This window comes from Hippoglossus hippoglossus, chromosome 2 (assembly GCF_009819705.1).
Source record: "Hippoglossus hippoglossus isolate fHipHip1 chromosome 2, fHipHip1.pri, whole genome shotgun sequence".
NCBI lineage: Eukaryota > Metazoa > Chordata > Actinopteri > Pleuronectiformes > Pleuronectidae > Hippoglossus > Hippoglossus hippoglossus.
Genome location: NC_047152.1, coordinates 4,801,816 through 4,828,687, shown reverse-complemented (window position 1 = coordinate 4,828,687; position 26,872 = coordinate 4,801,816). Strand labels below are relative to the sequence as shown.

The 26,872-nt window shown below is 42.6% G+C and overlaps 4 protein-coding genes across 8 annotated transcripts in view; all 4 read right to left on the bottom strand.

The window, feature by feature from the left end:
* Positions 1-515, bottom strand: part of chrm4a (cholinergic receptor, muscarinic 4a) — a 28,014-nt gene extending 27,499 nt beyond the window's left edge. For both annotated transcript variants that reach the window (XM_034612132.1, XM_034612140.1), the window contains exon 1: positions 93-515. In XM_034612132.1, coding sequence (XP_034468023.1) covers positions 93-147 — 55 coding nt within the window. In that variant the 5' untranslated portion in view covers positions 148-515. The remainder of the gene's footprint in view (positions 1-92) is intronic.
* Positions 516-11,008: 10,493 nt separating this feature from the next.
* gucy1b2 (guanylate cyclase 1, soluble, beta 2) lies at positions 11,009-17,989 on the bottom strand. The gene is made up of 17 exons (XM_034614254.1): positions 17,647-17,989; positions 16,908-16,981; positions 16,722-16,816; positions 15,482-15,642; positions 14,609-14,708; positions 14,304-14,476; positions 14,106-14,202; positions 13,738-13,841; positions 13,547-13,648; positions 13,358-13,451; positions 13,082-13,278; positions 12,882-13,005; positions 12,652-12,800; positions 12,373-12,519; positions 11,859-12,013; positions 11,598-11,779; positions 11,009-11,382 (listed from the first exon to the last, which is right to left on the bottom strand). The coding sequence occupies exons 1-17, from the start codon at positions 17,647-17,649 to the stop codon at positions 11,225-11,227; spliced, it is 2,115 nt and encodes a 704-aa protein (XP_034470145.1). The 5' UTR covers positions 17,650-17,989; the 3' UTR covers positions 11,009-11,224.
* A 1,751-nt stretch (positions 17,990-19,740) lies between these two features.
* LOC117777115 (glycophorin-C-like) lies at positions 19,741-23,282 on the bottom strand. Of its 4 annotated transcripts, none has more exons than XR_004616559.1 (5): positions 22,613-23,280; positions 21,871-21,976; positions 20,860-20,901; positions 20,374-20,662; positions 19,741-20,325 (listed from the first exon to the last, which is right to left on the bottom strand). XR_004616559.1 is itself a non-coding variant. In XM_034611665.1 (5 exons), the coding sequence occupies exons 3-5, from the start codon at positions 21,962-21,964 to the stop codon at positions 20,448-20,450; spliced, it is 351 nt and encodes a 116-aa protein (XP_034467556.1). In that variant the 5' UTR covers positions 21,965-21,976; positions 22,460-22,529; positions 22,613-23,282; the 3' UTR covers positions 20,329-20,447. The 4 variants fall into 4 exon arrangements, 3 of the variants coding, with proteins under 3 accessions (XP_034467556.1, XP_034467543.1, XP_034467566.1); XM_034611665.1 differs by lacking the exon at positions 19,741-20,325 and adding an exon at positions 22,460-22,529 and having other exon boundaries at positions 20,329-20,662; positions 22,613-23,282; XM_034611652.1 differs by lacking the exon at positions 19,741-20,325 and having other exon boundaries at positions 20,329-20,662.
* A 1,685-nt stretch (positions 23,283-24,967) lies between these two features.
* On the bottom strand, positions 24,968-26,191 carry s100b (S100 calcium binding protein, beta (neural)). The gene is made up of 3 exons (XM_034611681.1): positions 26,055-26,191; positions 25,399-25,557; positions 24,968-25,173 (listed from the first exon to the last, which is right to left on the bottom strand). Exons 2-3 carry the CDS (start codon positions 25,534-25,536, stop codon positions 25,027-25,029), a joined length of 285 nt encoding a protein of 94 aa, XP_034467572.1. The 5' UTR covers positions 25,537-25,557; positions 26,055-26,191; the 3' UTR covers positions 24,968-25,026.
* Positions 26,192-26,872: the final 681 nt, after the last annotated feature.

The following is a 26,872-nucleotide window of genomic DNA, read 5'->3' as shown; positions in this document are numbered from 1 at the left end:
GCATTATTGACCCCCCCCCCACACTTCCATGCATGGTCTTTATGGTCCACGCTTTAAATGGAGAACTTCAATGATTTGAGTCGATCACTCACCGCTGAAGTTCCAGAGGGGCTCGACCCCCTCAGCTCCGGTGCTGTCGTTACTCATGGTGCATGGCGCAGCAGCAGCAGCAGCAGCAGCCGACCTGAGACCCTGGTCCTCTCTCCTCCAACTTTTCCACCAGTATCCCTTTTTATTTCTCTACGCGCTCATCCGCTCCTCCTCACTGTTGATCCCTCTCTCATCATGGCTCTTCTCTTCTCTTTGATTAGAACCAGTTTGTTGGGGCTGGTGATGAGGATGAGGATGAAGATGATGAAGAATCTGTCACAGGAGCAAATGATAGAAAGCAGAACAAAATATCAACTCGTCCCTTTTTCACTTCTTCGCCAGTGAGCGACTCTCCCGGAATCATGTGCGCGTCCGCTGCGCTTCTGCCGCGCGTTTCCAGACGCTCCAGAGCTGCGCGCTTCACTCCGAGCGGGCGGGCGAGCGCGTGCACACACACACGCACGGAGAGGGTGAGAGAGAGAGAGAGAGAAATAGAGAGAGAGACACACTTGTGATGTCATTTTCCCTCCGCCAATCCTCGTTGATTGAATCTTTGTTTTGGTTTGATAATATGTATTTGTTATGTCGATTTTTCATATACAATATATATATATATACAAACAATAAGATACAATAGAAATGCAATGTTACTTTTTCCATGTGCAATATTACCTATTCATGTGCAATATTACCTTTCATATACAATACAGCCACTCATGCAATTTTACCATTCATAGTATTACCATTCATGTTTAATATTATTCATGTGAAGTAGTTCCAGTAATGTGTAATATTACCATGCGCAACATATTAGTGTTTATTTAAAACATGTACTGCATATACAGTCTCACCAAAAGCTGTCACTTTTGTTCGCCACAGCCACGAAGTAAACAGGATTTAATCAATGTTTATATTATTACATTATTCATGAATTTTATTTGTTCTATCTGCATTTGTTTATTTATATTATGGAGTTGTTGTTTTTTTATTTCTTTATTCGTTCTTTAATTTTGGCAGTTCTGGTCCTCCAAGTCAAAGTAAGTGCTTTGTACAAATACAGCCTATAAGCTGGAAATCATGTCTAATCAACAACAGATACTGGAGTGTGTGTGTGTGTGTGTGTGTGTGTGTGTGTGTGTGTGTGTGTGTTAATGACATAGTGCCTTGGGGCTCTCGAGGCCTAACACTGACCTGTCCACAGCACAGACCCAGCGTCTCTCTCTCCTCTTCTGTGTGAGCTCCAATCAGCTCAAACCTCACATGCTGCGGTCGTCCTGGCAACAAATTCAAACAATCAGCCAATACTGCCACAGTGAACGGGCTCCACACATACATCCCTCTTCGCAATGCTTTCATATACAGCTGTAACATAGCTCGTCATTTCCTCAAGCCATGATCCGTGCATGCATGATGCATATTTGTGTGCACACACCGCAACAACAGCAGTGGAGGAGCAAAGCGTGCACAGGCTGCAGAACACTGTGTGCACCGACAGTGCTACTCTTTGATGGATCGGTTTTGGTACAACACTGGTGTTAGAATCTGCAACTCGATCTTCCAAAACAAAGATCAATCCGCCCTACTGTTTGTGGGAAGAGATATGTTGCTCAGGCTATACATGCATCAACAGCTGTCCGTGCTGGGTTGTGTGGCTGAACTTTTCACAGTGCACGGCCTGCTGAGAGCTCAGACGGACCGCTGAGCCCAGAGGAAAGAAAGGATGTGAACACACGCGGCTTAAAGCTGAGTCAGTGCTTTAATCTCAGTCAGCGTCTCATTTCTAAATCAAAATATGGTGGAAAAAAAACACTGAAATGTTTCACCCAGAAACTGTACGTGTTCATCTCAGCTGCCGTGTTTCCAAGTTACCCGTGTGCAGCATAGGGTGGTCTCAGCTGCCCGTGCTGGTGACGGGTGGGTGATGCATCATTCCACCCGTGGAGGATCCACACCCATCACACAGAGACATGGAAAATGTATTAAATTAATTAAAAAGATCCTCCAGGCTGTGAAGTCAGCATCCTCACACGCAGTGCTGCTAATAAAACATTTGTGAACAAAGACCCTGCTGATGCTTAATAAATCAAAAATACATGTTGGTGCTCCCATAACGTTAATCTTTAACATTTCAGACAGAGAGAGAGTGAGGGGAGGGGGGGTTTGAATCCAACTATTACAGCTTTGAGTTTAATGACTGATGATGGACACTAATGATGAAGCAGCTGTCGGTAAATCAGTGGGTCCCATCCAATCTATAGACTGTGACAAGAACTCTCTTTATGTGCAATACAACCCTGTGTTTGTGTCTGTTTTACTAATTGGCTGTTGGTTGTGTTTATGTTTGACTCTTGTCTGTCCTGTGGCGTGCAGACCCGAGGAGTCAGGGACCATTGACATTCCGGTTTGTGGCCGATCTGCTCGATCCCCCGAGCCACAGGATGGAGTTAAGATATAAATGATGATGTAAGAATCAATGCTCACTAGCTCCTTCCTGCAACAACATGCTCGGAAGTGGTCCATGATCTGTATGAGTTCCTCCACACCAGGGGGCGTGTCAAGGAAGTCAATCAGCGCCTTTTTCTATTACAGGTAAACATGGACATCAGTTAGATGACACCAAAGTGGAGGTGTAGCTCTCCTTACATCTGATCTCAGAACAGTATTCTGTCCTACAAAAGGACCTTATGTTTCCTATTTGCATACATTTTGTAATTTACTGCTCACTTGTGGTGGCAGCAGGCTGTCGTGTCTGGAAGTTATCTTGACTTCCAGCTTGTGTTACTCATTGTTTCTTCCATTTTTCCTTGGCATTTTGTTTTGCACATTTAGGATTAAACCTGGTATCTCTGATGGGTGATTGACAAGCACACTTTTCTGTAGCGAGCTATCGTCAAACTACCCTTGACTCCGCTTCCACTCTTGCTCACATTATTGTACACAAACCAGAGATGTATGTGGAAACTGTCCCGTTGTGTGTAGAGGCAGCAGTTGAATGGGGAAACAAGCAGATTACACCGATTTGTCACCTCCATGCAAGATCTGCAGTAAGTTTGACAAGTTGAGACAATGTACTACACGCACACAGAGGACAGCAGCTAAAGTTTGATTAAGAAGCTGCAACATGAAGTTTGAGCGGTTTGTCAGCGTATACACAACAAGACTAAAGACACGTTGACGTAGGCTTCATACCACTATCAGATGTCCTAGCTTAGCTGGCAACATTTCTCAGCATTTCTTCTGGTCCACCATCAACAACTGCTTGCACATACATCTATGACAACAGGATGAAAGGACTATTTAAATAGAACTGCCATCTTTTAACCCATAGAATGAAAGGACTCTAATTCTTCCTCCCCCCTCAGATACCCCTGTCGTTAACACAGCTCCAGCCCCCCGGCGAGGGAGTTCCGGGCTCTGAAGATGACAGCTCGGTGAAGATTTCCCTCTGGCAGCTGGTAAAGCAGAAGAAGGAACCTTCCTGTAATTTCTCCCTCCTTCTCTCTTGGAGACTTATGTTAATGTGGACAGCAGGGGATGGGGATCTCGTGGAGAGCTTCTTCATCTTTAATGAAGTCCATGGATGACTGCATCAAACAAAGAGGAAGTGTTCCACCCACTCTCAGCAGCTAAGGTCCAGACCCCAACTATCCCACATGGTGGAGCGTGAGGAGACCCCTGCTGCTTCTTTCCCCAGTGTGTTATGACCACAAACCTTCTTTAACCCAGTCTCTCAGACAAGTAGATTTCCAAATGCCTCAGCCCAAGATGTTTTACGGTGTAGGAAACCAAGCAGGGATAAAGGAGGTCAATCATCACACCAGAGAAACATTCAGGGGGAGTTGGGAGAAACAGTTGGGGGGTAAAGAGCTGGCTGGAGGACGATATGCCATAGACCGCAGGCTAGAGCTGGTTGAACGGCTAAGTATGATGAGCAGAGATCTACAGAAGGCTGCCTGTGATGGAAGTATGTAGCTACAGGACTTCTGTCCATGGAGAGCACTTCCCACGGCTCTGAGAACTTCCTGAACTGGGACAATCCACTCGATACAATATGGCCAACAGTTTTGAACACAAAGGTGTGGACTCAAAAGGCAAAAACAGAGGCTGCCATTGTTACAAACACTGACTTGAGCTGAGTTTGGTTCTCAGGCTCGCATTTTGCTGTGTGTCCTCGATGGCTCAGGTCTTTTTGCTGCAGTCAAGGTAGCATAACATGCTCCAATGAGCTGTCCAAATCTATTTATACCATTTCGAGCCCTTGCTGCCTCTCACACTCAATCACTTACCAGCTGATGTCGTATAGGTCTATGAGGGTTTAGGGCTTGAGTCCTTAGGGGCAGACATTGAGATTCAGCCTTAGTGACGAACATGGGGTCCTGAAGAGACAACACACATTATGAACTAAACTCCTGAGGTTGAAGTGTATCAGAATGCTGATTTTAAACCTATGCTGATTTTAATCCAGTGCCCAATTTGTGCCAATAAGCAAGCTATTCATTAAAGCCAGGACAAATGGTTGTTCAGTGAAGTACACTCAACAACAGCTTAGTTAAACTGACCTCTCATCCAATCAGTCCGGTCGCCCCTTATTGAGGGCAACAGACGGCACCCTCCTCTGTCCTCTAGTTACTACAGGTTATGTAATAGCAACATTTAGGGTAGTAAGGCCTTTACCAAAACTGGACTGTAACCTCAGTTCTTACAATGTGCTCAGACAAACTAAACCACTGGGCTGTTGCATCAGACACCTCCATGGTCACCTTTACAGGGACTTCCACTGAAGGAGAAGAACTAAGAATATGTGAATTGTGGAATAGAAAGATGTGCACTGTGTAGCAGGTTAAAGTCATATTTCCAGCACAAGGTTTACAGACACACTTCTCTCATCCATTTATAAAGTCATGGCCCCTGGTCACCTCTGGCCTCTTGGCCAACAGTGTGAGTGCTGTAGCTCTTCAAGCCTGCTAGAGCCCAGCCAGTGAACCTGCACCAATCCGACATGGACTCGCACTGACTGCAAGCTTCTCTCGCCCGCTACAACAGCACACTCGCTTCTGTGCGCTAGCGTTGCCTAGCAACTCACCCTTCATACCCATTGTGGCCTGCTGTAAGCTCCACTGAGCATTGGCTGCAGCCCGAGAGGTTCAAGGTCTGCCTCCAAGGCTGCTCCCACCAACTTTGCAGCATCATGAGAGCCAACTGTGCAGATGAGGCCCTTGTCCCACCAGCCTCCTCTCCGAACCATCACATGTCTCCACTGCACGTCTGTGTTGTGGGAAACTGCTGATGGACTGTGACATGCCAACATTTCTTGGGGCCAAGGCTGGATTTCCAACAAGATGGGGAAACAGCCCGGGGGCCCCGAGGCCACACATTTACTCACTGTCATTTGGATCTGTAAATTTGATCTGTCAAAAACAAATGTACCACTAACCTTAATTGAAACAATGCTTAAAGTGCTGAATGACAATGAAACTAGTAAACTACACAGCTCAAAAAGAAAGACGATAACTTATGATTGAAATATAACCCAAAATATGATGACAACCGTAACTATGGTTACACAGCTTATTCATTATTTCAGTTCCATGTAGGATTATTGATCGAACCGACATGATGCCAGGGTTGCTTGGTTTCGATTGTTTCCCACAGCAGCAGGAGCTTCGGAGGGGCGGCGTTTACCAAAAATCACATTGTGAATATCCCAACTACTTTTGACTAATGGAAAATATCCACATGTGCAGGGAGCATGCACTGTGTGTAGCAGCATTAGAAGAAGATCCATTCGTGTTCAAATGTTGAAAAACATGCTATATCACAATGTTACTTTTTGCGTAAATCCAGACTGAGGACATAACCTGCTTGGCTGAGGTAATAACAACTATTTACTGTCATCACAATTAGTATGTCAGAGAAAAGTGGATGAAACCCAGGACTGAGGAGGAGGAGGAACTTAAGAGCTGCACCCTGGCATCATCTTCATCATCATCATCCTCTCTCTCCTGCAGAGTCCAGAAAGTCCATGTTGCACACAGATCAGCGATTATTGTGTCAGTGTTCATGTTTGCCGTCTGTGGGACTGATAAGAATTATGAATTTTCACACAAATCCAATTTCATTTTTCACACAGTTACCACAGTATTTCCTTTTTGGTCCCAGTGCACCAGTGCTGGTCACTGTTCAGACTCTATTCAGCCGGTAAAGTAAAACAAGGGATGCAAACAGGCGACACTGACCCTCACCCGTGGAGGTTAATTGCGTGTGGCTGTGTTGGTGATTCCCTCGGGCTCTAGTGAGGATCGTGTTCCGTGTGCTGGTCCTTTCATCCTTCTCACCTCATTATTCCTCCTGTCTTACCATCCACAAAGCATTGCAATGTTATGATCAATGTTTTCTACTGAATATCCAGGTTTTGTTGTGGTTATTCTATCTTTGCTCGCATTTCTAACTGTTTTACCAAAGTCAGTTGATAAATGTCTGTGTAAATGTAAAGTAGGCAATTGCCTGAGGGGACCGCCAAGAACAGCTGATTACATTAGTCCACAGCAACAACAATTTTGTGAGAACACTCCTTAACAAGTCTGTGATTGGCTTTGTACAGGAGACTCCAATGACAACATGGTGGGAAACCTCCTAATGAGGCCCCATGCCACTAGTCCTCTGCCAAAAGCTCCATCGTTTTAAATGTTTAGTTAAATACTACAACGTCGAAATGTGTGAGTGTGATGATCCTGGGATGATGCACTTCAACTTTACTGTTAGGTGTGTGTGTGTGCACAGTATGGACCTTGTTTAAATATCATTTTGATACCAATCATTTGAAGATTGGAAAGATGTGGTTCTGTATCATACGTTTCTTTTTGGGGTTATTTTGATGTGGAGCCCACCAGGGTCCCTTTTGCTTGGGGCATTATTGGACAACTGCTCCACGATGACACCCCCCAATCAAACACCACCACAACTCTGGATACAACTCTATTAAAAACAGTTGTATTAAGAAAGTGTTCACACATCGTATTCTCCTGAATTTCTACCGACTTTATACTTGGAGGCCAGGTGGAGAAAGTCCTCAGAAACTGCATGGACTCTAACTCGGACATTTGCGTTCACACATGCACCTCCTCCGGATGAATCTGTGGAGTTCAGTGCATGTCTGACTGCAACGTTAATTAGTTGCCTCGGACTGAGGACAGCAAACACACAGTCCCCCTCTGTCTTCAGCCTGAAAAGAAGTGCAACCAGCCTGGCAGCGCAGAGGACCTGAGGGAGCGAAGGTTCCAGGCATAGTTCATAGTTCACCGATGAACCCTGGAGTAAGATTATTCAAGGTCTTATTGATTTAAGGGGCTGGATATGGACTTGAATCCTAAATTTAAAAAGGGGACTGGACATAAGCACTGCAGGAACACAGTCTGACAGATCTGAGCCATAATGTAAATGTCTTATTTTAAAGTAATTTGGGAGATTTGATGTCACAGGGACAAGAATACGTGTTTGGAAATGGTATGAAATCCCTGAGGGAGCTGGGACAGAATTTGGGGCTTGTGAGGCTGGGGGGTGTTGAGAGATGCTCTTACTCTGTTGATATTTATTTTTTTATCTACAAGGAAAAAATCCTCACAATCTGGCTAAAGGTGGGGATTATATGCTGGAGGCTGGTTTATTTAACAGAGGGTCAGCAGGTTTAAAAAAAGAAAAACCAAGATTGTGTTTGTTGGAGGCGATGAGATGAATAAAAGAAGAAGTTTGCACGTGTTTAATTATTCTTCACTCAGCAGGATCATCAAGTCTTTTCATTTAAGTGCAGTGGACAAGCATGCGGTGTTCCACGTATACGGCATGTGGATGTCATCATTTATCTGGGGAGATGTGGCAGATTTAGAAACCGATGTGGTCCTGAGAGGGGCAGCGGCTTCTAGAGCAGATGCACATATATCATTAAAGTGGTTAACCGTGTCATCAATATGCAAAGATGATGACCCACTTTGATTGAACACAGAGAGAAGAAGAAGAAGAAGAAGAAGAAGAAGAAGAAGAAGAAGAAGAAGAGAGTGCATCTGAAGACTAACTGCCAGTGAGGCGTCATTTTAAAGTGTGAGAGAGTCGGATGTAAAATGATATCAAAGATAAAAAACGTCTGTGATCACAGATAGAATCATCCAGTGTCAAGCCCAATGATTTCAGCTACACCAATAAGAAAGAATCACTCGCTGGGGGATTTGTTGTATCATCTACATGCAAATTAAAATCAGCAAACATAATCACTTTGTCGTGCTCGACAAACGCAGCAGCAGCAAAGTCAGGGAAATCAGATACAAAGTTACTGTGGGGTTTTGGTGCATGATAAATGGGAATCCAACGTACAGGAATAGGAACAGGCTGGGGGGGCACAAGAGGGAAGAAATACTATACTGTTGAGACAAGGGAGTTCTTCTCCAGCCCGAGAGAAGTCCTCGTCTGTAACATGAGTGAGAGATGGGGAGACGGGAAGTTGAGGGAGTGAGAGACAATCCCAACTACTACTACTAAAGTGTTTCCTGAGCTTTCTATCTGTATACAGATGCTCCCACAATGGGTTTTTTTCAGTGTGAAACCTGACCATTCATCATTTGTTCAGTATCACACAGTATCTAACGTCATCATTTGATCTGCTGGGCGTTGCTCTAATCTGCGTTTAATGATTTCTCACATTATTCAACCATTTTTCCGTGCTCAGTCTGCATGTTCTCCCTGTGTCTGTGTGGTGTTCCTGCAGATCGAGGTCAGATTAATCAGAGTTTAATTGTGAGTGTGAAGTCTCTGTACGTTGGCCCCTGTGATTATGCTGGAGATCCGCCCAGGGTGCACCATGCCTATCGCCCAAAGTCAGCTGGGATTTGCTCCTTGCCACCCTCAAGAGGATTTAGTGGAGATAATGAATGGATGGATGGAACCATCTGCAGCTGAATCCGGCCACAACAGAGGATATTGAGATCCATTTCAGGGAGAAGAGAAAAGGTCCACCTTCTCCAGGGATGTGGACAAGTTAAAGTCCTACAAGGACACGGGCACTTAACTGGACAATGAGCTATAGAATGGGCCACCAGCACCAAGGTCATGTACAGGTCCTGTTCAACACCATCCTCCCCATGTTCCCTTTGACTTGCTCGGGAAGAAGCATCACAGCTAAAGAATACTGGGCAGCACTTAAACCCCCAACACATGTAAGCCAAGTTTTGGGGTATTTTAAGCTCTTTTTATAACTGTTGGTGTATAAACCTTTGAAATTGGTCCAGCAGTTTGCCTCTGTGGCTACAATGTAATCTAATGGGACACCAGTGACAGTCCATGAAATGTTCATTATAGGTCACCAATAAAAGGCTCAAATTTGTATTCTGGGTGTTTGCCAAGCAGTCTGGTGACATTACATCTCGCTCAAGGAGATGCAGCAGCCCGTTGTCCCTCGTCACTGTTGCCTCTCTCCCTCTTCAATTTCTAGGAGCGCTTTGTTCATATACTCCAAACAAACCAGTACGGACAACCACTGCTGTCAAATGCTTCATGACATCTGTATAACGTTTCAGCTCATCTCAGTTTCTCTCAGTAAAATCCCAACTCTGGCAACGGTCGCTTGACAGTTGTAGGCAAACCTCACCTTGCAAAAATCAAATGTGGTGGAAATAATCTGCTGCTGTTGAGCTGTACTGGATTATACAGACGGGTTTTCTCTCATCTCCTTCAGTCATAGAGAGGGGGTGGACAAAATATAAACTTTTAATAATTTATTAATGCGTCCGATGGGAGGTAATGTTTTCTTTGAAACTTGAGGCCAAGATCTAATTAAACTGCTGTGACAAAAGGATGCTCGTACATTTCTAAGAACTGTAAGAGCTTCATACATTATAAAGGTACACGCACTTCTTGTTCCATGCAGGAGTAACAATTTGTGTTTGTATCTGTTCAAGCCGACGTGCTTACATAAGAAACTCTATGGTCTACTCACCTCTGCAACAAAACACACACACCACGTGTCATTATGGACTGAAGTGGGCTGATTTTGGCTCAGCCATTATCATCTTATACAACCCACTACAGTGAAGAGACAGAGCGCGTGTGTGTGTGTGTGTGTGTGTGTGTGTGCGTGCACCCACACTACTCATGTGCTTATGTGCCATTTTAAGTCATTTCTAAAATTGCACACTAATAAAGCAGCGCTCCTGGCCCCTCTCTGTCAGCAGGGCTGCTGAGCTGATGAAGTGTGCGAGTGTGAAACACACAACTGAAGCAACCACTTTCCCTGTAAAACCCACGAGCCGCTCAAACAAAGCCGACCTGGTGCAGAACCCTGTCATGGTTCTTATCGTCCTCACACCAACACGTACACTCATGTGATGTGTTTATTTAGAAACACATCACATATTCATCTCGATGCCCGTCCGGTTTTTATATGTATTTCAACCCAGTCACCACATGGTGGTGTAATAACCTTAGGGATGACTGTACTGACCTTCATGCTCAGAATGAAAGAACCCACTGAGGTACACCCAAAAAGAGGAAAACCTTCTGTGTAAAAGTGCCAACAGTTAATCTTGTAAACACATCTGTGGGCTGTACCAGACAAATGGACGTGCAAATGGAGCAGAGCTATCATCAGTGACCCTACGCTGATATCCATCTCTCAAAGGACAGGCAATTTCATGCTAATAAACAGGGACAGACACAGAGAGACACATTGTACTAATTATTGCAAGAAAAAGCAATGAAACATTATCTCCAAATACATCAACACAGGCAACTGTAATCCAGATACTCAAATGCCTGTTTATCTGTCTTCATAGATTATTAATTGCATTAAGAATTTAGCCTATATCTGCAGTTATATAATAAAAATAAGTTGTTTATGTGCAGTCTTGCTTAGAATCAAACAATCCAAGTAGGGGTGAAAACATAACCTCCTTGGTGGGGTGGCAATGAACCAATGGTACATGGGCAGAGAAAAGTGAACGATGAAATATGACATCAATACAAAAATAGGATTAGTCAGTGTAACTAAGAGCCAATGTCCCACTTTAGTCAAAGCTTTCATAAAATAATCATTTCAAGAAGGGATTTATAAAGACAGAATCTGCAAAGGTCAAACTTCAGTGATCCTCAGTCAGAATAAAACACAGAGTCTGCTGTTGAAGTTGTTTTCAGGCGTATGGATGCTGCTCTCGTTGGTGGCATATGGGGGGCTGATATCCCAGGCGAAGGGGGTGACGGCCTGGGGGGTGCTCGTTCCATCAGTGGGCGTGTCAGCTCTCGAAACAGGGTCTAAATGAAAGACGTTTTAAAATTGAGTGAACCATTAGCGAACCATATGTCAGATTCCTTGTGTTTTCATGACATCTAAACTTGAATCACAGTAGTATGACTTGAGCTTTCCATCCTGAGCATGATGTCAGAGGAAAAAAAGCCTCTAACATAGGAATATGGTCGATTGTTTCAAGACAGACATGAACAACTTCCAACAACCACTTCCTCTTTACCTTTTTCGCTCTGGCCGTGAAGGACGTCCTTGTAGAGACACGTCTTCCCGGCCTCTCTTCCCATGATGTCGTCTTCGGAAGCCAACAGGTTCCCCAGCAGGAAGTAGGTGGTCATCAGGCCTTTACCCTTCACCTCAATCTGCCCGCGCTGTTGTATGTTGAACCCGGTATCTCTGAGCTCACTGCAGAAAGCGTGAGGGGATGAGGGAAGAAGTGGGAGAAGATAAATGTACACACACACACACACACACACACACACACCTGTATGTGGAAGGGCTGAGGTGAATGTGGTCAGGTAGTCCATGGCTCTCCATCCTGGAGGCCGTGTTAACAGTGTCTCCAAACAGGCAGTAGCGAGGCATCTTCTCCCCCACCACGCCAGCTAACACCGGGCCGGTGTGCAGGCCCACACGGATCTGAAACCCACAATAATGCCGTGTCAGCACAGAAATACAAGCCGGAGAACAAGAAAACAATGGGACGTCCCATGTGGCCCAGATTCTGGTTAATGCACACTTTCTTTTCAGAGGCCTGAAGAGAGTGGAAGTTAATTAGGTAAAGATCTGAAGTGGATTATATAATATACCACCGATGTAGCATAGTCTGGACTGAAAGTAGTGCCGTGATATCGGTTCACAGGAGATCTGAGAGTTACCAGTTGCATGAGTTTACCAGGCCAGATCATACATCTTATACACTTATTTTTTATGTGGTTGGAACGAGAGCTACTACCCAGCTCTGTCAAGTCAGATTAAAAAGCACTCGACACACTCACCTGAATGGGTTTGCCTGTTACAGGGTTGGTGACCTCTCTGGCCGCTATCCTCATACCCAAAGCAAAGTTTGCCACTCTGCGAGCATGGGTGTCTGTCGGGACTGGAACGCCACCCACCACCATGTAGGCATCACCAATAGTTTCAACCTTTTTAGAAAGTGAAGAAACCTTTTATTCTATAAATCAACTATACTTTTGTGTTCCCTCTAAATCGTAATTTTGCTGATGTCTTCAGCTAGTAAAGAAAAAAGAGAACAAATGTTAGAGGAGCGATGATACCTTGTAGACGTCGTGTATACTGGTGAGTCGGTCGAACCTGGAGTACATGGAGTTGAGCATGTGGACGATGTGGATGGGCTCACAGGCAGCACAGATGTTTGTGAAGGTGACCACGTCGCTGAATAGAATAGTGCACACCTCGAACTCCCCTGGAAAAGACCAAACAATTTAACATAGCAACAGACGGATATGTACGATATGGTCGACTGGGTTGTTGCAGGCCGACTTACCCGCCTCCACGCTCTTGCCATCTTTGAGCTGATTGGCTACATGACGTGGAAGCATGGCATACAACAGAGTCTCTGTCTTCTCCTTTTCAGCCTCAAGGTGCCGAGACAGGATTCTTAGTTCCTCCTGTGGACACACAGGAGTTTTAGAGTGCATCACACCACAGAGATCATACTATCGCAAAAAAAAACTACTGTCCCACCTTTTTCCTCTCCAGCTGGTTGGTCAGCTCCATCTCAGCTAGGCGTTGCTGGTTGAGAAGAACCAGGTCTCTGGTGACGTCGTGCTGGGCCAGGTCGGCCAGGTGCAGGCCCACATCTTGAAGTTCCTGGAGGCTCCTCAGCTTTGGAGAACACATGTACAGCATGCAGCCGAGAGAATCCATCCACAGCATCTGACCTACAGATTACATGAATACAGGGGGTACGCATTTAGATTTTATTTTACATTTCTTCTATGTATTGCTGTGCAGGGTCACCTCTTAGTTGGAGGCTGGAGTTTGTGTCTTTGCAGCTCTTCAAGACAAACTGACTGTTGATGAACTTCCTGATGCTCTCAATGGTGATGGTAACCTGGAGGACAGAGAAAACCTCAAAGCTCCCGAATCCAAGATATTTCTGGCTTCAGGATTGTAAAGTTGGAGGAAGAGATAAATACCATCTTTTACCTGTGGGTGTACAATGATGAAATATTGGTCCAGTGTAGCATCTCTGGCCTGAAGACCTGGAACAAACTTCTGTATGTTCACACCAGTCTGCCTTATCTTCAGCTGTCCACAAGCAGACGGACAATACGCCGATTAATTTAATAGATAAATATATAGATCCAGTACTTCCACAAAGTTGAATGGAGCCTTACATCTTTGTCAAAGACGATATGAAAGGGAAAAGCGTTGCAGAAAGATTTCTCCTCCATCCACAGCTTGTCTGGGTAACATGGACTGAAGGTGCTCTGGTGGCGGCCTAGGGAGTAAATCAAACACCAATTAAATCGTGGCTGGATAATCTACTCTTAATATATACTGTGTAAACATAACTCCATTCCGTCAGGCATCAGCAGACTCATTTTAATGTAATTGTTCTTCATGTCTTACACGAATCTGTTTACTCAACTGATTATCTGTCTGCTAAGCCCTCCTCTCCAGCCCAGGTTACGAAATAAGGTCAGTCAGTGCGGCTTGTTTTTGTTTAAGACATTCATTCTAAGAACAAACATGTAGAGTTGACCTTTTTCTGAGAGAGCCAATGCTCTGATCAGGTCCCAGCCACTCTTCTTCCCAGCCAGTGACACATATCTGTCCCTCATTCTTTTGAAAAATTCCTCCTGGGGGAAGAAAACAACAACACACATACCATAAGTGGGCCAACAATCAGAAACACACATAATATACACATTCCATTTAAAAACAGAACATATACACTCACCTCTCTGTGACTGCAGAAGACCTGGACTGTGCTCTTGCAGGCTTGGCTGGTCTGTTTGACCAGAAACACAACGTGCTCCCTCTTCCCCGTCCGCTCGTCTTCTACCGATTGGTTCAGAACCTCCATGGTCACTGTGCTGTCAAAGAGGTCTCTGCCAACCGCCTCCATGATGCCTGCAGCAGGAAGGAAACATGGGGGGGGGGGATGAAAAGGAGTAACAGACACTGGATCAGTATGTTTTTGCAGGACATATATCCTGAATGCAGTGGAATGAGGACGTCACTCGGTGTGGTTGTTTTTTTTACCAGGCACAATATGGTGCAGACCCTTCCTGTCCGAGTAATAGTGAAGCAGCATATTCCCGTCATCTGTCATCTCCACCCGGAAAGATGGTGCATTCATTTCCTGTTTAAAAACGGAAGTTATGAAAATGTAACACTAATCATACACTAACTCCTGGTGAGAGGTGGATGCATCTTTTGTGTTTTCATGCCACTTTGCAGATTGGCCAATCCTATTAATATTGTTTGTTTAAAACAGACAGTAACGTCAGTACCAAGCTGAGGATAAAGAGATGGCGAACGTCTGACCATAGCATCCACACAGACTCATCTCTGCATAATATTGTGCAAAATAATGCGGAATGCTACACAAACTATTACATGAAACCTGTTAAGTGCCACAATATTTGAAATGGAGGCTGCATTATGACACTTTGACAACCTTGCTGCTGCATAGTGGGTCCACCTCACCCCTGACAATAAGACTGTTAAACTCCTCTTGCACCTTGTAATATTTGCACCAACACCGACGGTATTTTATTACTTTAGCTTTATTCTATTTATTTCATTTTTAATCAATTATTTTTTGCTTGTGTGGTTCTCTTTCCATAATGTATTTAAGCATGGTTAGAGGGAGCCAGTGACTGCTGTATGGAATTGTTGTGCACATGACAAATAGAGTCTTAGTCTTCTTGATACAAAATCCCTGAGGTAGGGCACAGTTTCAAATTAAACCATGGAGCCAACCGGCCTTATGTAAATAGTCCAGGCGTTTTCTTCATCCTTTTTAATTTGCATTTTATATTTCATATCTTTTCTTTTCATCTTAAGCCTTTGCAGCACTTTTGTCAATGTTGGTTGTGCTACACAAATGAGCTTTGACTTGACACGTGATACCCGATAGGACAGAGCCAGGTAGCTGTGGAGAGAATCCAGATTTTGGATGAAATCAAACAGATTTCCCCCCAGGGTCCTGAGCATGGTGTCGTATCCCGCTTTCTTACAGAACACAAAGAAGTGTTCTCCAAAAAGCTTCAGGAACACGTCCGCAGAGACATCTGAAAACACACAAGCAAACCCTGTCACGGAATTACAGGTATTAAGTCCATGTTGCACTTATCAGTTTGTCCTCTGGCTTCCCACTGCACATGTGTCTGTCTCATTAAAGTGCTGGTGCTGAGCACATATTCAATTACAGCCTTTTCCCCCAAAGGATTTACAGTCCAGATAATCAGACCCACAGGAGGAGCTGTTGACATTCTGTGAATAAACAATTCTTGTTTATGTTTTATGCATCTGTACCCAGAGGTCCCAGTGTTTCCATCCATCCATGTGTCTGTCAGACGTGATCCATACGTGTGTCAAGAAATAGTTTATGTGTCAAGCACAAAGCTTTTTCTGCAGCTGCCGAGTGTGTGAAAGTGTTGAGCAACTTCTGAACTGGACTAATTATCTATATCCAAACCATAAACCATTACAGACATGCATGATATGTAGCCAATACTGGAGCGGCTCTGCTGTGCAAAGATCAAACTGGGTCAAATTCGTGGAGTCTGATCATGCATCTGCAGCACTGTTTAGTCAGTGCCGTGTTTTTTTATTCACCCTCCGTGTTGAGGCAGTTGTCTGAATGTCCACTGGGCGACACCTGTTGGATTTCATCTGGGACATTGTTAACACCCGAGTGACAAACACAGACGAGCAGGTTTCACACCTCGAGCACCCACTGCACATGCTTTCATTTTGTTTTTGTGTAAAAGTGTAAAAATATTATTTACAATAAATATGAGATACTGTACTTGAAATACAACAGTTCCTACATTTATGAAACAAATTGACAAATGAGAAAAAGTATGGTCCAGGTCAACTGCAGACTAAAGAACAAAGAGAATTAGATGCAGCTCTTGATAGCAAAAGCAAAACGGAAGTCATAAACCATAAAAAACACAAAACCTGATTGGCTACGGGACAGACCCCATAATGGATAAGAGCCATAGCGACACAATTAAATCTAAGTTTTACATCGACCAAGCTTTTGTTCATCATGGATCTCAAACTCGTCAGATATATAATTAGACTGGTATGAAATCGTGAAAGCAATGACAACCATGATAAACACAGGAGTTTGAAGTCTTACCCAGCAGTGAACAGGCCTCCCCCACCAGGCTCAGCGTCAGTATATCGTCATAAACCGTGTACGTCATGAAGGTGTCCTGGACCCCGGGTAGAGAGCTGCGCAAAAACATGCACGAGCTTCATTAAATTTCAGGATAAAGTTGAAAGCATCATTACAATTGTCTTCCATTATAATCCGTGTGCAGACCTCAGTTTGTCCCACGTCTCTTGGCCAAATCGCTCCATCACCAGGGACTGGAGGCAGCTGTTGATGAACCCGTACTGCAGAGAACACAAACAATTCATTTAGCTCAGTTTCACAATCAGTTTAATGAGCATTTAGCCTTTATGTCTTCACAACGTACATAATAGAAAGGCCTTAAAAAGCAAAGTAAATGATCTCCAATAAAACTGTTGCTTTTAGTTTGGCTAATATGCACTTATTGTTGACATGCTGTGTTTTATGTACTGTTGTAATTTTGTATTACTGTATAAAACTTAATATGTAAGACTTAATTTGCTCTACTCTTGCTGATCTAAAGAAAAATGTCAAATGTAGTATTTACATTTTTAATTTCATATTTGGTAGCTTGAATAGAAATTGTGTTAACAGACGTTAAGTTATCAACACACAAAATGCATCAGTGGGTGCAACTTCATGTAAAAATACCACAGCCCACTTAACTGTCCTCCCAAGCATCAACAACTACTTGTATCACATTTCAATATTTAAAGTCGTTTCTCAGAAGCTGCATTTTAAATCTGTAACAACCGAGTATGTGGGAAACTGTGTCACTGCGCACCCTTGTATAATGAAATGTTTACGCTCTTACACTGAAGGAGACTTTTGAATTCAAAGTTTTCAGCAACGTTAAATCTTTGCCTCAACAACCCTCTAATTTGAATTATTACCCATCTATTAATCTGTGGAAATAGGACCTACTCACCATTTCTGTATCTGCCGTCACCTTTCTGACTTCTACAACCACGAGGGTGCAAATGTAGAAGAGACGTCACACAGCTCTGTCTCTCTCTCTCGACCTCACATGTGGACAGCTCAACTCCCACCCATTCTCACAGCCTGTCACTTTCTACACCCTTTCTTAAAAGGTGGTTGTGGAGGCAGAGATGTCAATTGTTGCTCCGTTGTTGAGTGGGAGTTTGTTAAATTGACTGTCATCATTGTATCTGATATTTAACTGGTTCTACATCCTGAGGGTCTCTCCCTCTTGGTAAAGATGTCAGACCATAATGTTCATTTTAGACGACACAATGGATTTGTTGTGCACAGAGACTTCTGTTTTTAATTACTACATATTTAACTTTAACTTTATTTTCACACTTTGAGGATTGACAAAGTGTGTTTTTTAAGAAATCCGTGCTTCCAGCCTTTAAATTCAAAAAGGTGTTTACCAGGTCTGCAGACACTTTAAAACCAATAGCCAGTATTTTTTACCGTCTGCACTAGTCTGAGGCTGCCGTGAAATCCAAGACAGTTAAGCACAGATAAGTAGGAAGTACGGCTCGGACACACATGGAGGCTGCACCGAAAATAGATTTAAATAGATATAAATCTGGAATAACCATTGCCAGTTATTTCCCCTCCATGGCTGCAGCTGGTCTCTGTGGCAGGATCAGCTTTTAAAGACTTTTGATATGATTTGGAGGAGGTTTTTGAGGACTTCGGTGTTCCAACTATTTGAAACCTTCTGTGGACTATTTGATTTCCATGTGGATCTTTTGTTGGGCTTCTTGTTGTTTTTAGGAGATTCATAGAGGATGCAGATAAAAATAACACAATAACATGTAATTAAAGTAACTAAAAGCTACTGTTTGACAATGAGAGGAACCACAACATGAGACTGATGATTACTGCCAAAGTGAAGGCAGGTGGAGCCACAGGTGACACGAGGCAGCCTGATGACTGACAGATGCAATTATCCAATAGGAAGCTGTGTATGTGTTTGGTGGGTGGGTATATAAAGTGGTTTGTTTCTCACTCACAGATGAGGTGCAGGCAGAACTGTTGCACTTTAGCTCAGTTTTTATTATGTTTGACTAAAGAAGACGATTTAGTCAGTGAGGTTTTGTTGTGATCGTCCAATTTGTTTAGAACTTGACACCTTTTAAATGTTGTTGCTTCATTTAATTCTCTTACTATATCAAAGAAGAACAAGACTCTGAGCTTTTTTTTAATATTCTCTTTTGACCTGTACCATGAAATATCACCAAACACTCAACTACTGGAGTCAGACTACAAGAAGTGCATCTTTAGATATTTGGTTTGGCTGAGCAAATGTGGGGCAAACAGCCAAAATGGCAACTAGACGCATGAATAGGGCTCCCATTGCCATTATTTCATATCTTTAACCATTAGAAATACTATAAATATAATGTATAAAAGAGTAAATGCTTGAAGGACTCTCTGAGCTGCAGCAATAAATGTTGAGAGCTGACAATCAAGGGTGCAGTACTCGATTTCAGCCACTAGATAGCAGAGTTGCAACATTTTATAAATCACACACAGGCACCAAATACAATTTATCAAAACGTGTGAACTTTATTCTTATAAAAATGTAAATAAGTCCAGAGGGTATTTTAACAACTATATGTAAGCAATTACAAAACGTCTACGTCCATTCTTTTATGTAAAAAAAAAACATTAGCTGGTGAAAGTTAAAAAAAGAAAATTACCATCAACTCTCTTGTCTAAATGTTTACACATTTCTTGGTATGGATTATTTCCTGGAGATGATTCATGACAGTGGTATGTTAGTCAGCGTTCAGTCTGCAGTTAGTTTAGAGCTTAAAATATGATCACAAATATGACCAGGGTGGGAAAAACAAACCCCGGCACTCAAGAGTTAAGATTCTGATGGATGTTTATCACGTTTGAGAAAACCAGCAGCATCTGGTGGCAGGTGGAGGCTTTAACATGCGACTCTGGGGTGAATGAGTTTTAAAACTTTAATTTTAAAGTTATTCTGCCAAAGTAGACATAGAAAGTATCTCACAGTATATTTATGTGAAAGAAATCAACAGTTTTCTGTAGAAAGTGTCCCAGGTTTACCGAGCTCATCACAGCAGGGACATATTTTCTTTATGGAAAAGCTGGAGGCTCTTTATAGCCACTATAGCTTTAGTTTGTTGTGGCTGATTCTGTTTTCTTTCTGGAACAGTGACCGATTCGGTTTTGTGTGAGGGGAATCAACTGAGAACCAACGTAAACTAGAAATGTTGGTTTGTAAAGATTTTGCCAAGAGGAACGTGAATGCAGCCTTGGATTCTAATAAATAAAATAAAAGTCCTGGCTGGTTTTTTTTTTTACAAAGAAGGAAAAAGAAAAATTAAAGTCGCTGGTTAAAGATCCATTGCACTTCAGGATACATTCTTATCAAACTTCAGTGAGCTGTTCGTCATAAAAATGCTGCAGTTAATCTTTACATTTGGTCTCTGGGGTATTATTTTGAGTATTATGTCCCACAGAGATGGCAAAATGTTCTGGTATAAGGATCCTGATCTGATGTTTAAATTCAAATTGGTGCCTGGAAATATTAATTTGATTTACGTTTTAAAGCCTTAAAATTCAGACAAATTAAATCCAGCTTTGCAGGTACCATTCATTTTCCTGTCATCTGGTGGCATCAAAGTGCAAATTTGCTTCTTGCAGCTTGAAGAAATTAAAACCTTACATTTCTCACAACTATAAAAAAAGCTATTAAAACTCCTTTGTCCCTGACTGCTCCCATCAAGTCTCTGTCCTACTTTCTTCATCTTCATCGACCGTCAGAGGTTCGTTGGTTTGCAGCACCATATCGGAGCAGAAAGGCTCCTCGTCGTCGTTGTCCATATCGTCATCGTCGTCCATCTCGTTGGTGATGTATGAGCCTTTATGTCTGGAAAGGCACCACATCAACACGGCGATTACACAGATGAGCGCGAGCAGCACTGCACCCACAATCCCTGCAAGGAGGAAAACACAAAAAACCTGAAAACCTGACATAATCAGATCGATGCACATATCTTACAACATTAAACAGGAAATACAGAGGCATGAAAACAAAGACATTGCATTAAGGGCAACAAATTAAATGGATGTTCCTTGTTTCATGTGAACAATATTGTTATTTAGTAGATAAAATATGAAGTTAAACTCTAACCTCCAATCAAGGCTGCAAGGTCTCCTTTGCCTGAGTTGGTGTCTGTAAAACAAAAATTTCATTTCAAGGTTGAATAAAATCATCTTTCATTAACTAATTCAGCTTTTAAATCACCATCATCATCTTGTTTCAATAAAAATTGTCGACAAGTTGCTATTTTTTTTGTAACTGAACTTAAAACCATCACACAGCTTCTCAAAGGTGATAAATCATACTGTCGGATAGGAGATTAAACTGAAGAGTTTTAATATATTAAATTCCTTCAGCAGAGTTTATATTTGGGGTTAAAACAGAAATGCTGCTCGATGCTCCTGCAGGAAATGGTCTGTTCAGAAACATACTTTTCAGGTGTAAAGCTAAAGCCTGGCTCTAGTCTGCTGCTCTCTGGCCCTGCTGTGGAAACCAGGGCCAGCTGGTATCGGTGTGTTGGCCTTTATCTCCACAGCGACAGACCCTGGAGGCCTTCCCATGCTCCTCTCTGGCACCAGACTGATGAGACACTCCCTGCTCAAGACACCTCAGCTGGTCCAAAAAACACCATGTGTGTGTTTACATCAAGTTGGAACTTTCTCCTCTGATCACATATTGTTAATCAGAACTTTTACTGAACCCCAAGATTTTTTAAAAAGCTGATAAAAGAAGAAACTCTCGAAACAAATTGAAAAAACAATCAGTACTTGGGTTGAGATCTTGGTAGAAGTGAATTTTTCAATGCAAATGCTAAATCATTTAAAGAATGTCTATTAAATCTTTTATTTTTTAATCACCCCTGTTGGTTTGTCTGCTTGTTTGTTTTGTAGCATGATTATAAACTACAGAACATATTCATATTGAACTCAGAGGCCAGAGATGAACTTACTTTTAACTGAACGTATACGCCAACGCATCACGGCTGGCTACATATCATTCGTCCATCAAATACTCCACTAACTCCAAAGTAGTACTCTGCAGCTATGTGTAAATTACGCTCACAACGCATCGGGTCGTCTACGTGAACCTTCATGAACGTACCCAGCGTCAGTGTCTTGGTCACAGCCTCTGGAGCAGGAGAATGGTTTTCCAACGGCTTTGCAGCCTCTAGGACTGAAGCCGTGAAAGCGTTCATGCTGACATCAACCTGAACAGAAACAAAAACAGGTTCTTAGGCACGACTGTGAAATAGTGACTGCTGGTAGAGAGGACAAGTCTGGGGATCATCCTCTGAGCACCAGGAACATTTATTTTCTGCAACAAATTGTTTTCAGAGGAGGGTAAACAACAAAACTGTCTCTCAAGCAAGAGACATTTATTCCAAAATGATCAGTTTTCACGGAAATTGAACCACAGCTCTCTGGGTTGATGCCTCTGCATCACGACACCACAACTGGATCAGAAGTGTCAGAGATTGTTTCTGTCATCCAGCTGCTCACAGCTGCACATCGGGACCAATAAACAAATGTGGAATGCACCAAAACAGACACCGATTTTTAGTCTCTTCGCCAGAATAAAACATTATTACCACAACAAAAAGAGGATAGGACTTCCGCTCCTCTTACACATCTCCTTTGACATAAGTCTGCTCTAAGTCTTAACTGAAAACATAACTTTATTGACTCATTACTTCATGTGACCAAAGGAGAAACAAAGATGCAACAGCTGTAAGTGGCTGTCGATGTGAAGGGGAGCTTGTTCTGCAAAATGCATCAAGTGAAATATCACAAAAGACAACAATAAAACTTTTATCTGTATAATAGGTAAAAAAAAGAGAACTCACCACTTCTGAGAATCTGCAGGCAGCTCCTCATTCACCAAGAAGAACAACAAGATGAAGAGGAAGCATGTGCTGCACAACACACACACACACACACACACACACACACACACACACACACACACTCAGATGGGTGTGGTGTCAGTCCCCAGGGTCCAGTTCCGCTCCCCTGTCGGCCAATTGTGCAGCTGACTCCCCCCCCCCCCCCTCTGATGCTAAACAGCCTGCAGATGTCTGAAACTGTGCAGCTGGCAACGACTCTTACATCATACGCTGTACAACACACACACAAATTACCCTGTGTGTGTTTAAACATCTTTCCTTCCGCCTGGTTATTAATACTAGTTATAGTTTTGCATGGTGCTGTTTTTTACATATGGCTGTGTCTTAACTTCGGGGACATGTGGAGGCCGAAGGGACACGTGTGATTCCATTGTTTTGGACATGATAAATCAATCAGGACATGTTCGGGGTTCATGTGGTTTAAGTTGTGTGCAAATAAATTGTAATGCACCCGCCTATGAGAGAGAACTGGTTTCATGCACTTTCACAAATGACCAGTAGTGGGCGACTCCAGTTGGTTGCAGGACCGACTCTACTTCTCACTTATTTCTTCACATGTTCAATTTGTAAATTATGGTCCGTTTAGAATCGAATACACAAAACACTATGCATTGGGAGCAGGTTGCTGGTGTCGGTGGGCGTGCAGGGTCCTCGACTCCTCCCACCGCTCCTCCAAATAGAGTTACTTCTGGTTTCAAGAGACAGGAACTTCCCTTCACACCTCAGGGTTGTTTGACCCTGGTTCCGTGGAACATAAAGAAAATGATGTAAACTGATCTGCTGTTGCCTTTAAGGCCTTTTGTTGACTTCTAATATTTGGGCTGTAAATGTGGCGTCACCGGGTAAAAGTAATTCACGGCACATGTTTGAATCCCACTACATGTGCTCACAAGGGAAATGGCAACACAAATGTTATTGACTAATGGCAAAGCAATGTCACACTTTTTAGTTCTAAGTGTTGTTATCAAAACCAGACTTTTATAGGAAAATGCCTGAAAACCCATCTCTTTAAAAAACAATCTTCTGCCCACATAAAATCTAAAAGTAAAGTGAACTGGAGCAATTAAAAACCAAACATTCATCTCTGTGTTAAAATGAGTGGTGATCATCCTGCTCGAAATCGCTGTTTGTTTGACTTTGTCCTGATTTCTGCAACTTTCTGAATTCTGTTTGTGAACTGGGAAACATCTGCAGTGAATATTGTTTATTTATCTTTTTATAGAGCAGCAGAAAAAGTGGAGACGCTTCGTCCATGTTTATTCAGTCTATGATTTTAACGAATCATTTGAATATGAGCATTAGCTTTATCCCACAAAGACAAACTCACAGTGATAGATTGATAATTTAATCATATCGCCAACGTCCAAACAAACCAGCAAATCTGCACATTTCAAAACATCCATCATCAAGTCACCAGACAGACTTCTCTGTTCCACACTCTTTTGATTAACACGTTCAGAGCTACATTTTCTCTGCGTGGAGAGTTTTTTAGATTGTTTGACAGTTTCTACTGGATTCAAACTCTTAACAGCGTCACAGCTGGAGGGAAAACTCATCTAGTCTACAAGCAACATTTTTTGATTAATTCAGCAGCCAACTCAACATTTGAAAATGTCTCAAATTATTATTCGTTTAGCAGTTACCTCACGAAAGAGACTTGCAAGCCATTTCGCAATTGTACCGGTCACTTTTCACATTTTTAACCGGATTCTACCAAATTAGCAGCGAGAGCAGCTCAAACTCACAAGACATTTAGAAACTTCTACAAGCCAATCAAGTGTTTTTTTCAAATATTGACCAACTTGCATCACTTTTAATGTTTAATCAACTCGGTCTTTCACATGCAGGGATCTCTAGAAAGTGACTCTTCTGGCTATAGTCTGTTATGGCCTCCTAAGATTTTGTAAACGCGTATGATTGGTGCATGAAAAAATCATTAGCCACATCCAAAATCTGCTAGTCATTTATAAACTTTATATATAATATCACTGAAATGAAGGTTGACTGCTAGAACAGAGGAGAGACATTTTTAATCTTTCACTAGCCAATCAACTATCTAAGGGTTATTAAAGAGAGCCAACATTTCAACTACATTAACTGGTCGACTTTCAGAAGTGAGTTTGTCGCTACACCAAAATCTTGACAACATTCGAAGCTATCTAGATATTGAGTGAGTAGTAAATAGTAAGATCTGGAAAACATGGTAGATTTCAGCCCAACTTTTCGGGCTAGATTCATGTTTTGCCCGGGCGTCGAGAAGGCTCTGCGTTGCCGGGCTTCTTGCTTCTTTTTTTCTTTTTTTTTACAATTTACTTAAGCCCCCTCTTTCAATCCCGTCCAAGGTCACCGCCTCGTTACTCGGCCTCATGCTCGAAAAACTCGTGGCAACAGACGGTAACCAGGGAGACGAAAGTCATGAACTCCTGGAAGTTGCACTCGGCGTCGCCGTCGGTGTCCAGGCTCTCCATCAGGCTGTCCATCTCGGCCTGGTCTTTCACGTGCTGCAGACGGGTTCAGATCAGGACAAATAGGACATAGATATCTGTGCTTAAACAGAAGTTACACGATTTAACAAAAATATCTTGAATTCAAATACAAATGGCTCTGTATAGTTTCCACTGAAGTTTTAATTCAACAACTGTAAAGGGTTGGAATACTGGTTTAGTTTAATAATATACTCCATGTTCTCTCTGCTCATTTAAACCCTGTTTCCTCGAACGTCTCACCGTCATCAGATCGGGCAGCTCGTCGTGCAGCAGGTCCTTCAGCTCGCTCTTCTTCAGTTTGTGTTTGTCTCCTTCTCTCTCCGAATACTTGCGAAACACTGCGATCATGGTCGCCATGGAGGTCTCCAGGTCGGTCATCGTTATCTGACTTGTTCTCGCCTTCAACATGAAAATTAATAAAATAATTTTTCCATAATTTACTTTCTATAATATATTTATAATTTACTGTCTCACATGATGACATGTACTTTAAAAAAAAAGCATTGAGGTGGTATCCATTTCAAAATATCACTGTATAGATAATTGAATTACTGAGTTGTGTTATGTTGATAAAAAGTTACAAACAGTGAAAATAATAAACACAATATTACACAGAATTCTAATTAACTTGATTGAATGACAAAGAATATTTTGACAAATTCAATTTTTTCCATCTAAACATGTTTTACCTACATGAGAGTACAACAAAGTGAGTCATCAAATCTTTTGAGAATACTTGATAAGCACTTTTTAAAAACATGCGATAAAGAGCACAAACTATTTGATGATTGATCATAAGTAAAAACAAATCATAATCCTAAGACATTGGCACAAAAACAAATATACTTAGTGAATTTCCTGTCATTTCCTCTAGATGATGATGCAGATGACCTCACCTCAGGGTCTGCCTGGTCAGAAGCTGTGTGCTGCGTATCCAGAGAGCGGAGGCTGAGGATGCACCGCAGCCTTTATACTGAGGCACTGTGGTGGGTGGCAGTGCTGAGGTCAGCCAGTCTGTCGCTGACCAATCCCGTCCGTCCACCTCCCCTCACTCCACTGCTGCAGCACTGATCTGATTCCTTAAAAACCCTAATGTGCAATAACATGATCCCTGTTCCTAATAATAATGAGAAAATACAGTATTTCTCTTACTCATGATACTTTAATTGGGTTTAATGAGTGAAATGGATGAATTCAGTACAATCGTAGACTGCATATGAAGATGGAGGACGATGTCGTGAAGCCAAATGATCCACATCGCCCCCTGGTGGCTGGCCCTCACTATATCGGTCCTAAACCCTGTCATCCTCCATGTCAGTGGGTGGGACATGTGTCAAACTAAAAAGTAAAAGGACACATCAACGTAGTTTCTATCATTTTAGGTAGTTCCTGATAAGTTCAGTGAATAAGGTGAAACATCGGGATTGACAGCTGAGACTCACTCACGATTGGTCGAGAGGGGGTATTAGCGGGACTGTGGCTCCACCCACCAAATCATATGGGGAACTGTTTAATAATGAAACCTAATGACTCATAGGAGCAGCAGGTCCTGAGGTACAGTACATTTACAAAACCTTGCCAAGCACCTCTGATGTGATCTAAGATTCGGACAAACAAGCGTAAAGGTGCCAAACACCTCGGTGTGCATTTCTGCCCATTCGTCCTATGCCCTCCATCTGCGTTCCCCCTTTGATCCGGCCCTGGCTCGTTTCCC

What these genes read in the sequence shown, in the direction of transcription:
- gucy1b2 (XM_034614254.1), bottom strand. An exon ending in TCTTCTGCAGTCACAGAGAG is followed by an intron (nt 14,203 to 14,303) that starts GTGAGTGTATAT and finishes TTCTTCCCCCAG; the next exon opens with GAGGAATTTTTCAAAAGAAT. An exon ending in ATTGGCTCTCTCAGAAAAAG is followed by an intron (nt 13,842 to 14,105) that starts GTCAACTCTACA and finishes TTTACTCCCTAG; the next exon opens with GCCGCCACCAGAGCACCTTC.
- LOC117777115 (XM_034611665.1), bottom strand. Translation starts at nt 21,964, where the DNA reads ATGAACGCTTTCACGGCTTCAGTCCTAGAGGCTGCAAAGCCGTTGGAA. An exon ending in GACCAAGACACTGACGCTGG is followed by an intron (nt 20,902 to 21,870) that starts GTACGTTCATGA and finishes TTTGTTTTACAG; the next exon opens with ACACCAACTCAGGCAAAGGA. An exon ending in CCTTGCAGCCTTGATTGGAG is followed by an intron (nt 20,663 to 20,859) that starts GTTAGAGTTTAA and finishes TCCTCCTTGCAG; the next exon opens with GGATTGTGGGTGCAGTGCTG.
- s100b (XM_034611681.1), bottom strand. Translation starts at nt 25,536, where the DNA reads ATGACCGACCTGGAGACCTCCATGGCGACCATGATCGCAGTGTTTCGC. An exon ending in AGCTGCCCGATCTGATGACG is followed by an intron (nt 25,174 to 25,398) that starts GTGAGACGTTCG and finishes ACCCGTCTGCAG; the next exon opens with CACGTGAAAGACCAGGCCGA.